The sequence below is a fragment of the Hippocampus zosterae genome, chromosome 15 (genome assembly GCF_025434085.1).
Source record: "Hippocampus zosterae strain Florida chromosome 15, ASM2543408v3, whole genome shotgun sequence".
Classification (NCBI taxonomy): domain Eukaryota; kingdom Metazoa; phylum Chordata; class Actinopteri; order Syngnathiformes; family Syngnathidae; genus Hippocampus; species Hippocampus zosterae.
Window position 1 is genome coordinate 14650664 of NC_067465.1, and position 13054 is coordinate 14663717.

A 13054-nucleotide genomic window follows, 5' to 3' on the forward strand; every position below is an offset into this window, starting at 1 on the left:
ATAGAAATACCATTTAAAATTCTCGACTGTGTAACAATACTCCTGGGCACGTATTCTTCGTCCTCTGCAATGCAAAAACAACATTACTGCAGCTTACTGAGTCACCAAAGTTGTGAAACTCTTCTGGTTGACTGCTTGATCAAATACACTGCCCACTAGTGGCCAAGTCATACACACTTAAAGGAGCCACAATAAATTAAAGTTGATGCAAAGTTACCTGTACGTGATTACTCTGTTTTTCCCCTGTCAATGGTGAAAGAGCGGTTGCATGCTTTGTATTTTATTAATTTAATTCAGCATTTTTCTAACATAAATAGAGAAAATAACACAGATGCTGTATGTTATGAGTGCCTAAATATTCAATTGATTTGAAGCTTGTTAGGCCGAATGAAAGCGCAGACAATCGATAGCAGTCCATTTCTCCGAGCTGCGGTTGGAAACATGAAAGCTTTGCGGCTCTCCTCCACACGGAGATCGTGTCATAGTTGCCCACCTATAATTAACGCGCGTGCATGCCAGGGCAAAGGTGCGCCGTCTGCCGCCTAGCAGGCCTGCGCCTGCAGGAGCTGGGGCGCGACGCTGGGCAAGCATCGGTGCTGCAATCCGGTGCTGGAAAGGACTACCAACAAGAATGATTGCGTTTTTTATAATGGCGCAGTCTTCTGTTCTCCCCGTGCCTGTGTGGATTTTCTCCGGGTACTTTGCTTTCTTCCCACATTCCATTATTGATCACTCTAATTTGATTGTGAGTGTGACTGGTTGTTTTTCTCTGTCTGCCTTGCGATTGGCTGGCAACAAGTTGAGGGTGGATCCCGCCTGCTGTCCGAAGGCACCTCCAACACGCCCGTGACCCTCCATGGTTCAGGATAAGCGGATTAAAAAATGAATGGATGGATAAGATGAACACTTGTATCAAGGATCGGCAACTGGCGGCCTGCACTTCGATTCATTAGTTCTGCTGCGATACGGTAAGCTTCTATTTCATTTACTCTCAGGACAATGCAACACATAATGAGCGATTAGACATGAATCACTCCAACGAAGATGCCATAGCATGAGATTCTACCTAATTCTGATACATTGCAAAACTGTGTACCCCATTTATGATATGATACAATTCAAATCACTCCAACTCGGTACACGGTTATGCTGATGCATAGGAGCATATCTGACGATCCCCCAACGGACACAAAAACACAAACACACACACACACACACACACACGCATCTCTAGTATGCGTATCCAACATCAAGCATTAACGAGCCTCTCATCAAACAAAGCTTTTACTCAACAGGCCACACACAGAAGCCGTGTTCTTGTTCTGCCATCACAAGCACAACTGCAATCTGGGTTAATTGCCGCTCGGGGCTATTTGACTCTTCACAGGTTCAGTGAATTGACGAAGTTCCGAGGTGAGCAAGCGGGTAAGACAATTTGCAGCACACAATCATCATCTTCAATCAAGCTGCTTCGCGGGTGGCGCAACTTTAGCTAGTGAACTGTCAACTCTTGGCTTTCATCGGACATGAGCCAACTTGGGTGCTTCCATGAAAATGGCGTCGTCAAGATTTATTGGGGGCTAAGGTGGCATGATATGGACACCTCAAAGTCAACGGAGGTCGATTATATTCTCTTTCACTTCAATATAGTTCCTTGCCACCAAGATGCAGCACTTGTTTTGTCTAAATCAGTGGTTCTTAACCTGGGTTTGATCGAACTCAAGGGTGAATCGGTCTCAAGGGTGCAACGGAGCCTCTGCCATGGATGGTAAGACACACGCGACTCAACATGTCAATTAGTTATGATGTGCCCGCTTGGCCAACACTGGCTGCAAATGATCACATTACATTGCTTATCCAATCAGTGCTGTGAGAAATTTAGTTAGTTCGCATAGTCGTCAACAATTTTTTTTAAGTACAGTATACTTATCAGGATTGCCTACAACACATAGCTCTTCCATTTCCTATGTTTTTATGATTTTATGTCCTGTTTTTATATAACATCTCGTTTACAAATTTTCACATTGTATTTTCTTATTGTTTGTACAGTGTCCTTGGGTGGCATGAAAGGCGCTTTTAAATAAAATGCATTATTATTATTATTATTATTATTATTATTATTATTATTATCTCTTGAACTTTTCTTTACTTTTTTCTGTTTTTAATAAATGTGTATTTTTAATATCTTGAATTTGTCAAATATAGATAAATATATTAAGTGGGTGGGTTTGGTACCTCTAAGAAGGTTAAGAACCACTGGTCTAAATGAAACTCCTCCACTCACTCCAATATAGTTCCTTGGCACCAAGATGTGGCAAGGACCACTCCTTTTGTCTCCTCCACTCACTTCAACATAGTTCACAGCACCATGCTCCATTTGACATGCATCGGGTGTAAAAGACATTTTGCCGCCCATTAAAATATGGTTTGGATGCGCCTCCTATGGAGGATTTCCCAAACCTGAAACTCCGCCCCCAACCCTTTGCACACCGCAAATGCCGCCAATCGTAAATGTAAAACCTGTACAATATGTACAATTACAAATCTTCATTTCTTTTCCTCATCATCTGGGCCTGTCATATTTTTGTTTAAGATGTTAAAAAAAAAAAAAGAATAAATCATTGCGTGTGGCCCACTTTAGCAACTGTGTTTAATTTATTCCTTAATTGCTTCCCACATTGCTGTCACGCACCTCAAAATCAGTGGCTGTGTGCCGGGCGCATGCAGATGAGGCCGTGCTCTTCAACGATGTTGCCGCCTTTGCTTCATTAACCGGCGCTCCCTGCTAAGCCGGGCTAATGCTGCCCGATCGAGTTACCGACAGTCGCATATACGTCGCCGCCTTTGCCATTTGGACATGTGGAGCGTTGACACGCCGTGACCTGCTATGAAACCCAACACGCCATTTTTCTCTCGCCGGGGGAGCGCTGAGGTTAGATGGCGATGACGATCTCCAGCAGTGCCACCTCTCAACTGCTCTCGAGCTCACTGTGAAGTGGTGGCTCTCATGTTGTTTTGGATCATACTGAAAGAGCGCGCGTCTGCCCTTCATGCTACAATCTACGCTAAGGTGGACCACAGGGATCATCACTTGGCACAGAGTCTTTTGTTGTACTCTTTCCAGAGTCAAATAAGCCTTGTGAATGATCCTAATCCATCGCGCTAAAACATTTCGGACAGATTATTTATTCCGGTTCGCCTGGAATTGAACACATTTGAAGATGTTGGTGCTAAATTCCATTGCTTATCGTTCATCACACAAAAGCCGCCGAACATGAACAAAGAAGGACGAATGAGAAATGTGTGCACGGCGGGGTTTTTCCTTTCTTTAACTTTCTTACAACAGGTGCATGTGATTTTGTTTTGACTTTTTAAACAAGATCGCGGTTGACAGTATCAAAGAACTAGCTTGGTTGGTTTTACTTTTATTGTGCTTTTTTTTTGGGGTGGTGACTGAATCGATTTCATTTTCATAATTTCCGATGGAAGAAACCAGTTTTCTTCAAAAGGACTCAGTTCAGTGAGCATCAATGGATTCCTTCTGCATGTGTTTTGCTTTGAGGGCGGTGGAGTTTTGCTGTGGAGTGTTTGGCTGTTTATTTCCATTATTTTCTATGGAAATTTTGTTTTAGATTCGAAGGTCACTAGAGACAATCATCAAGACTTCCTCTCCCATTCTGGCTTTTTTATGCCAGCTGGAGCCTGAAACGGGCTATTTGCAATTCAGTCAATGGTCACAGTTCTCCCATATTTTTTGCATTTCAAGAATCCACCTTTTCACTAATTGAAAATTACATTAGTTGCTGAAAAACATCTCACCAATGAGAACAGGCCAAAGACGTGTCTAATGTAAAAATAATGCTTTGCCGGCATCTTGAGTGAGGTGCTTTGTTTAGTCAAACAACAGCCTTTATTTAAAAAAAAAAAAAAAAAAACAATAATTCCTTCCTGCCAAATTGTCGCATCTCGATGAGGGGTGTTCAAAGTAGGTCCTCAAGGGCCGATGTCCTGCCTGTTTCCAATCACTCCCTGCTGCAACACACCTGATTCAAATTGTAGCTACTTTAGAGCTTGCTGACGAGCTGATGCTTTTTTTTTTTTTTTCACTATTTGCTCGGTTCTTCTCAATGTTGCATTGGAAGCAGGTCAACGACGGTACAGTATTTCTTTTTTCAGTTTTCCATATCATTTAAAAGCAACACAGCAACAAACATTTGGGCCACATGACCGCTTTGACTCCATCGAGTGGTCTCGCCTGAGGTGGGCAACAGCAGGAAGAGGCTCCCTCCCACAATTGATGTCTTGCAACCAACATTTGCTACTAATCATGATGCCGCCACACAACCTATCCTGCTTGTATCTTTAAGGCGATTAATGTAGTCTGAATTTTAACGAGCCAGCAGAGGGTCCAGGCGAAGGAGCGGAGGCAACAAGAGGTTATCGATTAGGTGAGCAGGAAAAGATAAAGTGCGGAGGAGCTCTTTTGTCCACACTAGGCCGTTGATCACGGCAGTCGGCGGGGAAACTTCCCCGCTCCTCGGTCCAATTAGCATTGAATTCACAATGTGACACCTTTTGGGCGATCGTCTCATTTTCTACTTATCCAAGGTGCTCTTTGGATTTCGGAAAAGCGACAATCAGAGCTGGGTGTGGAGGTGGTCAACGTTCTGCCACATCACACTGCTGCTGCTGACCTATGACCACCCTAGTGCTCAGGCTCGGTTTGTTGAGGGAGGGGGAGAACGCAAAGGGGGCACGAGGGGAGATCGCGGATTTGCGAGTCTCGCAGGGCATCTTAAGGCGCAAACCCCGTCAAAATGGATTACAGAAGAGCAAAGGAGAGGATGAGCCTTTTTTTTTCCGGGAGCCAAAATACATTGCGTGACACATCACAGATTTCAACAGCTTTGGACCCCACATCAACCCCTCCATTGAACCTCCCTCCTGCCCCCAGCCGTTCCAAGTGCACGCAAGAGTACTGAAACATTGCTTTGCGGTGCAAACAGCCCACATCAATGCCCAACCCACAGCAAAAAAAAAAAATAAAAAAAATGTTAAGTCACACCTATACAAGAGTCGCTTCATTATCCATCCAACATGCACTCTGGAATTCGTTCTCGTGCTGCATCAAGGCAACATGAGATAATTAATTAATTTTGGAATTAATCATCAGAAAAGGCAATCAAGCGGTCTTACCTGATCGAACAGGTGCTGACGTCCTACGAGGCTGCTTTCCCTCTTCAAATCAACGCATGCAACGGGTGTTACGGAGCATCTCAGCCAGCGCCACAATGCATCCCTTGTGGCAGCATCGCCCACATGCCGCTCCACTCGCCTCAGCCTCCGAACACAACAGGAGAGATGGAAGGATGGAAGCGGTGGAGGAAGAGAAGGGAGGGCAGGAACCTGCGCACCGCATCCGATTTTAGTGTATCTCCGCCGGCTTAAAAGCGCTCCCGTGAGCTCGCCATCTTCGCTCGCCGCCACCCTCGCGTCGCTCGCGCCGCCAGCAGGCGACTCAAGCCGGGCATCGGCGCCTCACCGTCCGTCCACTCTCTTGGCTTGGCCCACGCTGTGATGCGCACGCTCGATCGGAAGAGCGTGACACGCGCGGGTCCACTTTTTGCCCCCCCCTCCTTTTTCTTCTTGTGTAATCCTGCGCTGTTTGGGGACGTTTGGCGCTCGTCCCGCGTCACAGGCGCACTGAAGGCGCGCAAAGATCTTAGTGCACGCGCGCGCGCGCACGCACGCGCCGCTTGTGCGCACACTGCGGCTTTCGGTGTGTGTGTGTGTGTGTGTGTGTGTGTGTGTGTGTGTGTGTGCATACGAAAGACGAAAGCGTCATGTCTATCTATCTATCTATCTATCTATCTATCTATCTATCTATCTATCTATCTATCTATCTATCTATCTATCTATCTATCTATCTATCTATCTATCTATCTATTATCCATACAAAACGTTGAGCAATAATACATACTCTTGGCCGCGTGTGCAAGTGCAATGTTTGTGTCATGCTTATGTTTAACGGAATCGCTGCACGTTAACCGACACTTTGAACTCTACAAACAAACACACCGACTTGAAATAATCCACAAAGTCAACAAAAAGCCTGCGTTGCTGTCGGGCACACGAATATTGATATTCGATGGCTTTGCTGCCTTTGTATTTGTCTTTCATTACGGTATGTTCCGATTTCATTCTATTCATCCCAAACACAAAACACAAAAATAGGCTGTGTGTTCGGCACAAGCAAATCCTCGTGATAGGTATTCATGATGAATGCCACCTTACTTGATAGAAATAAACAGAACGACTTGAAATAATCAACAACAACAGAAATATTTTATTTTGTTGATTATTTGTAGCCAATGTGTTTATTGATCTTTTGAGGTGTCCGTTTTTTTATGATGCGTGATTGTCTTTACTATCAGTACAGTCTATGACACGAATATTGAGTGGCCGAGTCTACAGTGGATTTTTTTTTTTACTTTGTGGATTGTTTTTCTAGTCGTTCGCTTCATTTTCATTGTGCAAGGTGTCACTTGGAATGAATCACTCAGCAGCGCAAGTCAGTGACAAATTGGGCATATGCCTGACAATGCATCGACGTTTTTTTGTTTTACTTTGTTGATACTTTCCAGGCCTTGTTTTTATTTCTATTGTGCAAGGCAACAGTTCGCACAACAGGGGGGCAGTTACATTATCATTTGAATGCAGTAGACTGGAGTTTGACCTTGTGGATTATTTATTCAACGGTTCTGTTCTTTTCTTTTTGTTCACGGTGACATCATCGTGAGTGCTTTGGAATTTGGGGGGACTGTGTGGATTTTTCCCAGACATTATGGGTTTTTTCTATTCTATTGTTGTTTACATCACGTCCAAAACGTGGGCATTGCATTTATGTGATTCAAGTGCATGTGAGCCGTTTTTGACTTGTGGACTTTTTGTAGTCATTGGGATTATTTCTATTGTGCAAGGTGACAGTTAGTACGAATACGCTTCCAGCTATGTGAACGTGTGGTACTTGGATTCCCTATTGGAAATGCAACGGAGGACGCCAAGGACGAGGCCTCCTCTCTTGTAATGTGTCAAACTATTTTGAGCATTACTGGTGTGACGTGCGCTGCGTGCCTCCTCATCTTCAGCGCCGCTTCAACATTTTTACTTCGAAAAACGCTCGGTCGCCGACGGATGCCTGATATAGATTTTTTAACATTACTTTCAATCGAAGCCTGGCGTTTTGGCATACAGATAATCTTCCCAAGCCTCAGTCATCCATGCGAGCCAAAAACACGTGGAGTTGTGCAATTACGTCGGAAAGATAAGTGATAAGGCTCACAATGAACGTAAAGTTGTCCCGACATAAGACGGCTTTTGCATATCTGCCGTGTACCGCGCTTCTCCACATCAGCCTAGCCAGCTCGCTTCCACTCCCAGACCACTGCTGAGATGTTCTTCAAACGCCCCCCACAAGTTGAACACAAGGGGGCGTCGACTGCCAACTTTGCTCCACTTAAATGTTGACTTCCAGCAAACAGAGTCGGGTGGGGGACTAAAGTCATTATCGTTGTCGACCTTGAAAGGGAAGGGAAGTGGGTGCACTTTTTTTTTTTACATTTGCATTTCAAGGAGCAAACGCCTGATTGCATTAGTGGCTGGGGAAAGTGCTGCATTAGCTGAGGGCCCCTCACTCGACCAATAGGTGGATGATGCGCACATATAATGTGGCACTGTGCCGTTGGCATGTCAACAGTACGCAGTTACTCTCACAATCGTTGCACGATCCACTGCATGCTGAATGACCGATATAATTAAATAACCCCCCCCCCCCCAAAAAAAAAGACTAGCGGCCTAGTGAATAATTGGATAGCATGTCTGCTTCACAGTGCAGAGGTGCAGGTTTCGATTCCGGCTCCGGCCTTCCTCTGTTTGCATGTTCTCCCTGTGCGTGTGGGTATTCTTCGGGTACTCCGCTTTCCCCCCACATTCCAAACAACATGCATGGCGGGTTAATGGAACACTCTAAATTGTCCCGAGGTGTGCGTGTGAGCGCGGAGGGTTGTTTGTCTATGTGTGCCCTGCGATTGGAAAATGAATGGATGAGTGGATGGATGTGTCAAAAGTGTCTACAAATCTACTTAAGTCAATTTTTAGGGTAATTGGTCTTGAGTATATATATATATTTTTTTACAGTTGTAGTAAAATATTACTCACTATTATAAAAATCTACTCATATAAAATTACAATGTTGATGAACTTAAGAGCAGGTGAGTATGTAAATGTTGAGAACAGTTATAGACCTTCTTACTGAAGTAAATTCTACTATAAAGTACATTTATAATGTGATGAAGTGTACTACAGTATGTTTTTACTCACTTATTTGTCCTTCCAGAAAATGTCATGAAAGTAATTGTTCTTTGACTCAAGTACAAGTAAACTTGTCAAATAAACGTTCACTTCAAAAGTGAACTCGCATTGCTCTGAGTGTCTGCAAAGCTACTCCAGTGCGTTTCACACATACACTTTTATTTGGACTTGTGTAAAAGTTCAAAGTAATTTTCCTTTGACTTCTAAGTGCATGCAAAAATAGGCTATTTGTTAATTTAGGTTTTGCCTGTACTGCACTTTAATACATGACTGCACTTTTAGAGAGGTCGAGGTGAGTGATTGCATTTCTTAGTCTGTAACATTTAAAAGTAAAATTACAGCAATAATATTTTACCAAAAAAAAAAAAAGAGATTCAGAGACATTCGAGCAAACTTTGGGCTCAGGAATGTAATCATAATTTTTAACTGAGATTAAAGTTAGAATTCTCACTTCAAAGTCATAATTCTGATATTAAAGTTTTTTTCTTCATTGGCCCTAATCCTCCTGCGTACTTACCCCTATCAACAAATCTACTTAAAACATTTTATCAGTCATTTCACTTTTACTCGATTACAAGTGAAAGTTTCTAAAAAAACTCAAGTGACAGGACAACGACTGTCATTAAAATACTTTACTTGAAATGGTATTGTTTTAACTGAACAGTTTAAAAGTACTTTTTGCTTTCATATTCGAAGCTTGAGCTCTGCTGAACCAAGCAACTTTTTGTTGACGCGCCGGCCAACAAAATAGTTGCACCTGTTTCGCTTTTCTAGCCCCGCCCACTCCCTTATATGGCGCGCAAGCCCTCCTCCACGTGCCGGCCTTTTAATTGGTGCGACGCGAGCGTCATATGCAAATGAGAACCGAAAGCCATGCCCTCGCACCTGATCGTCGGACTATTTACTGCTCTTTAGCGCAACTCTCTGCACTGCACTCGCCTGCCTCCAACATGACTCTCCTCCACTGGACTTGAGCAAGCAGGATTTCCGTCTTTTCAACAACAACAAAAAAACGCCCTTTCTAACGTGTGATTCACAGTTTTTTTTAGTACAAGTGGGAGGAAAAAAAAAGAGTTGTGTTCAAAATGCCGCGCTCCTTTCTGGTCAAGAAGCACATCAACTCCGCCAAGAAGCCCAACTACAGCGAGCTGGAGAGTCCAACAGGTGGGGGGAAAAGTTTTTCAGAGCGAGTTTGTGGGGAACTTTCGCTGACTGACTCGCCGTCTTCCGTTTCAGTTCTCATCATGCCGCACTTGTACAAGGGCCTCCCGCTTCCCGTCATCCCCCAGCCGGAGTTCCTGAGCCCGGCCGCGTACAGCCCCATCACAATGTGGACCACCAGCAGCCTTCCGCTCTCCCCGCTGTCCGGATACCCTTCCTCGCTCTCCTCTTCGTCTTCTTCCAAGGACCACAGCGGCTCCGAAAGCCCGCGCAGCGACGACGAGGAGCCCGGCCCGCAGCAACCGGACCCGGACAAGTTCCAGTGCGTCCAGTGCGCAAAGTCCTACTCGACCTACTCGGGACTCGTCAAGCATAAGCAGTTGCACTGCGACGCGCTGCAGGCCCGCAAGTGCTTCACGTGCAAATACTGCGAGAAGGAGTACGTGAGCCTGGGAGCGCTCAAGATGCACATCAGGACTCACACGTTGCCTTGTGTGTGCAAAATTTGCGGCAAAGCCTTTTCCAGGCCTTGGCTGCTGCAAGGACACATCAGGACGCACACCGGTGAGTTGGCCTCGGGCCTCCCGCGAGCGAGAGAGCGGTGGAGTGAGGGAGTCTGGGGGATACTGCTGGGGGTCTGTTCCGTTGTTCTGAAGTCATAAAGTGCTCAGCATACATGATTATAGCCAGACACTCTAAAAACAGTCGGGCCAAAAATAGCCCGAATTGGGTCAAAGAAGGGGCTAACCAAACCTTTGGAGTAATTCATTTGACCCAAAAGTTGGGTCAAATGAAGATCCATCCATCCATTTTCTAATCTGCTTATCTTCACGAGGGTGGGTGGGGGGATGCTGGATCTTATCCTAGCGGTCTACGGGCAGTAGGCGGGGTACACCCTCAGCTGGTTGGCAGCCAATCGCAGGGGACACACATTGACGAACAACCATTCGCCCACAACACCTATCGACAATTTCGAGCGTTCAATCGGACTACCAATCATTTTTTTGGAAATTGGGGGAAACCAGAGTACCCGGAAATCTTTCAGTTTACATTTAGAATTGCTGTTTTTCTGTTAACCCCACACAATCTCCCTTTTAACATTTAAACAGCGTAGACACATCTCTATTATCAAGCAATTACTCATTTATAATACACTGTTAAAAGTTTTGGGTGAAAAATAACCCAACTTGGATCAAAAATTGGACTGACCGATTGAACCCAAGAAAAAATCGGGGAAGTTTTATACAAAACCCAGAAAGCTGGGTCATAGTGTCGCAGTTTTAGGGGTGTATAATTTATGCAAGGAAGAAAAAAGAATGAAACATTCTCCATTGACAGTTTTCTAGAGAGGCGCACCGGCTTTGACAGCTCAACAGAGGATGTGCTCAATTTGGCGCCCACGCACAAAACATTATATTCAAATAAATGTTCGGATTAATATTGTCAAAATGACACACCTCCTTCAACATCCAGACATACAGTTGGCACACCCCTTGTCCCTCTTGAGCACACATCTATTGCCAGTGAATGGAATCTGTAGTACCTCACTTTGTTTCCGTTCAAAATTAAAGCGACCCACCCCCTTCAACATCCAGACTAGCCACACCCCTTTGACCTCCCATAAATACCCATTCATCGTCATTAAAGGCATTATATTTGCTTTGCGTGATTTCAAGATCTGTAGTTTTTATTTATTTATTTATTTATTTTTTAAACTGCCGCACCCCTTTGACGTCCCGACAGAGTTGACATGTTGTCTGTTCAACAAACACATCTGTTTATGGCCAATGAAGGAATCATAATTAGTCACGCTTACATTCGAACTCCGGATTGTTTTCATCCACGCACCCCCTTCAACATACCAAGAGGGGTGGTACACCTCGTATCCGCTGCACACAAGCGTTTCAAGCCATTTTTTTTTATGCTTATCGGGCCATGCACCACCATTCCCACAAACACAACCTATTGTCGACGATGAAGGCATTATTTTTGGTGATGTCTTAGAATCGTCATTAGCCAAGCCTGCATTTTCCAAACTTTTATTTTCAGGATGCACCTCCTTCAAAACCACCTTCAGACAGATTAGGTGATGAATCAAAACAAAGCTCATTTATAGCCAATGAAGACTTTATGTTTCATCATGCTGCCTTTCATAATCCTCGTTTCTTTTAAATGGTGCACCCCCTTCTCACATTGCAACAAGGCTAGTGCTGCACACGCCGGTTTATAAGCAATTAATTACAAGCAACAATTTGTTAAATCGTGTTCCTTTAAGAATCAACGGCCCATCAACCTTAGAATTTCTGAAAAAAATATAAATATAATTGAAGTCCCAAACCCCTGCGATTGGTTGCCAGTCAGTTCAGTGTGTACCCTGCCCACTGCTGCTGATGAGCTACAGCAAAAAAAAAAGACATTTTAAGTTGGGCAATTGGATGAAGTTTAAAGTTTTGCTGTTGTGAATTTGGCTCCCCACCTTAAAGCTCGAAGTAAAAACAACTTGCTTCTAATTTTCCAATTGAAATAACTGTTTTAGACCCCACAAAAATACAGGTTGTGTTTTATAAGATATCCTTTATTTGTCCCACACTGGGGAAATTTACAGCCTCCAGCAGCAAGAATGTACGTAGAAATCAACGTATTAATTAATTAACTAATTAACTTATTATTAATTATCAAGGGAAGAAAGCAGATCGTCTTACACACTCAACAACTAACACGACGACAAAATCCCCATCAAAAGTCTCATTTGATGCCGAGCTTCTTTTCAAAGCAGTTGCACTTTGATTGTTTTTTGGGGGGGGGCAAGCACATAGTGGACCACATAAAATGCTGTCCTGGCCCTGCAAATGGCCCCCGAGCCTTATGTTGCCGTCGCCTTGAGCTCTAACAACGCTTGACATTTGCATGCATGTGTCACTGTGTGTCTTAACTTTGCCTCCTGTTGTGTCACTTCCTGGCAGGCGAGAAGCCCTTCTCGTGTCCCCACTGCAAGCGGGCGTTCGCCGACCGCTCCAACCTCAGGGCTCACCTGCAGACCCATTCAGATGTGAAAAAGTACCAATGCAAGAACTGCTCCAAAACCTTTTCGCGGATGTCGCTGCTGCACAAGCACGAGGAATCCGCCTGCTGCGTAGCACACTGAACACACGGGATACTCGCCTCCACCACAGCAAGACCTTTTTTTTTTTCTTTTTTTTTTCTGTTTGTTTGTTTGTTTGTTTAGAAAGCGAATTTCCAAGCAAGCCTGGGAGATGCGTCAGGGAATGTTTTTTTTTGTTTTGTTTTTTGCCAGGATAAGTGTTCAATGTTGGCATTTTTTGCAATCGCTTCTTGTTTCAAGCCTAATGTATTCGCCTACCTGTGCTATTCATGCACTTTTTTTTTTTTTGCATGTCTACAAGGTCTCCTGTGCCTTCACTTTGCTCGGACACATCAAGTAGAAAAAGGACACTATGGGAATAAATAGCAAAGCCATTGTGACTTAGGGAACTTGAAATTTTTTTTTTTTTTGCACAGACAA

The 13054-nt window shown here is 44.2% G+C and overlaps 2 protein-coding genes across 3 annotated transcripts in view; one reads left to right on the forward strand and one right to left on the reverse strand.

The window, feature by feature from the left end:
* Window positions 1-5579, reverse strand: part of sntg1 (syntrophin, gamma 1) — a 37718-nt gene extending 32139 nt beyond the window's left edge. Inside the window, exon 1 of the mRNA XM_052088496.1 lies at window positions 5197-5579. The gene's annotated coding sequence lies outside the window, so the exon portion shown is untranslated. The remainder of the gene's footprint in view (window positions 1-5196) is intronic.
* A 3668-nt stretch (window positions 5580-9247) lies between these two features.
* Window positions 9248-12922, forward strand: snai2 (snail family zinc finger 2). Of its 2 annotated transcripts, XM_052088577.1 has the most exons (3): window positions 9251-9534; window positions 9607-10095; window positions 12495-12922. In XM_052088577.1, the coding sequence occupies exons 1-3, from the start codon at window positions 9456-9458 to the stop codon at window positions 12674-12676; spliced, it is 750 nt and encodes a 249-aa protein (XP_051944537.1). In that variant the 5' UTR covers window positions 9251-9455; the 3' UTR covers window positions 12677-12922. The 2 variants fall into 2 exon arrangements, with proteins under 2 accessions (XP_051944536.1, XP_051944537.1); XM_052088576.1 differs by having other exon boundaries at window positions 9248-10095.
* The last annotated feature ends 132 nt before the right edge of the window (window positions 12923-13054 follow it).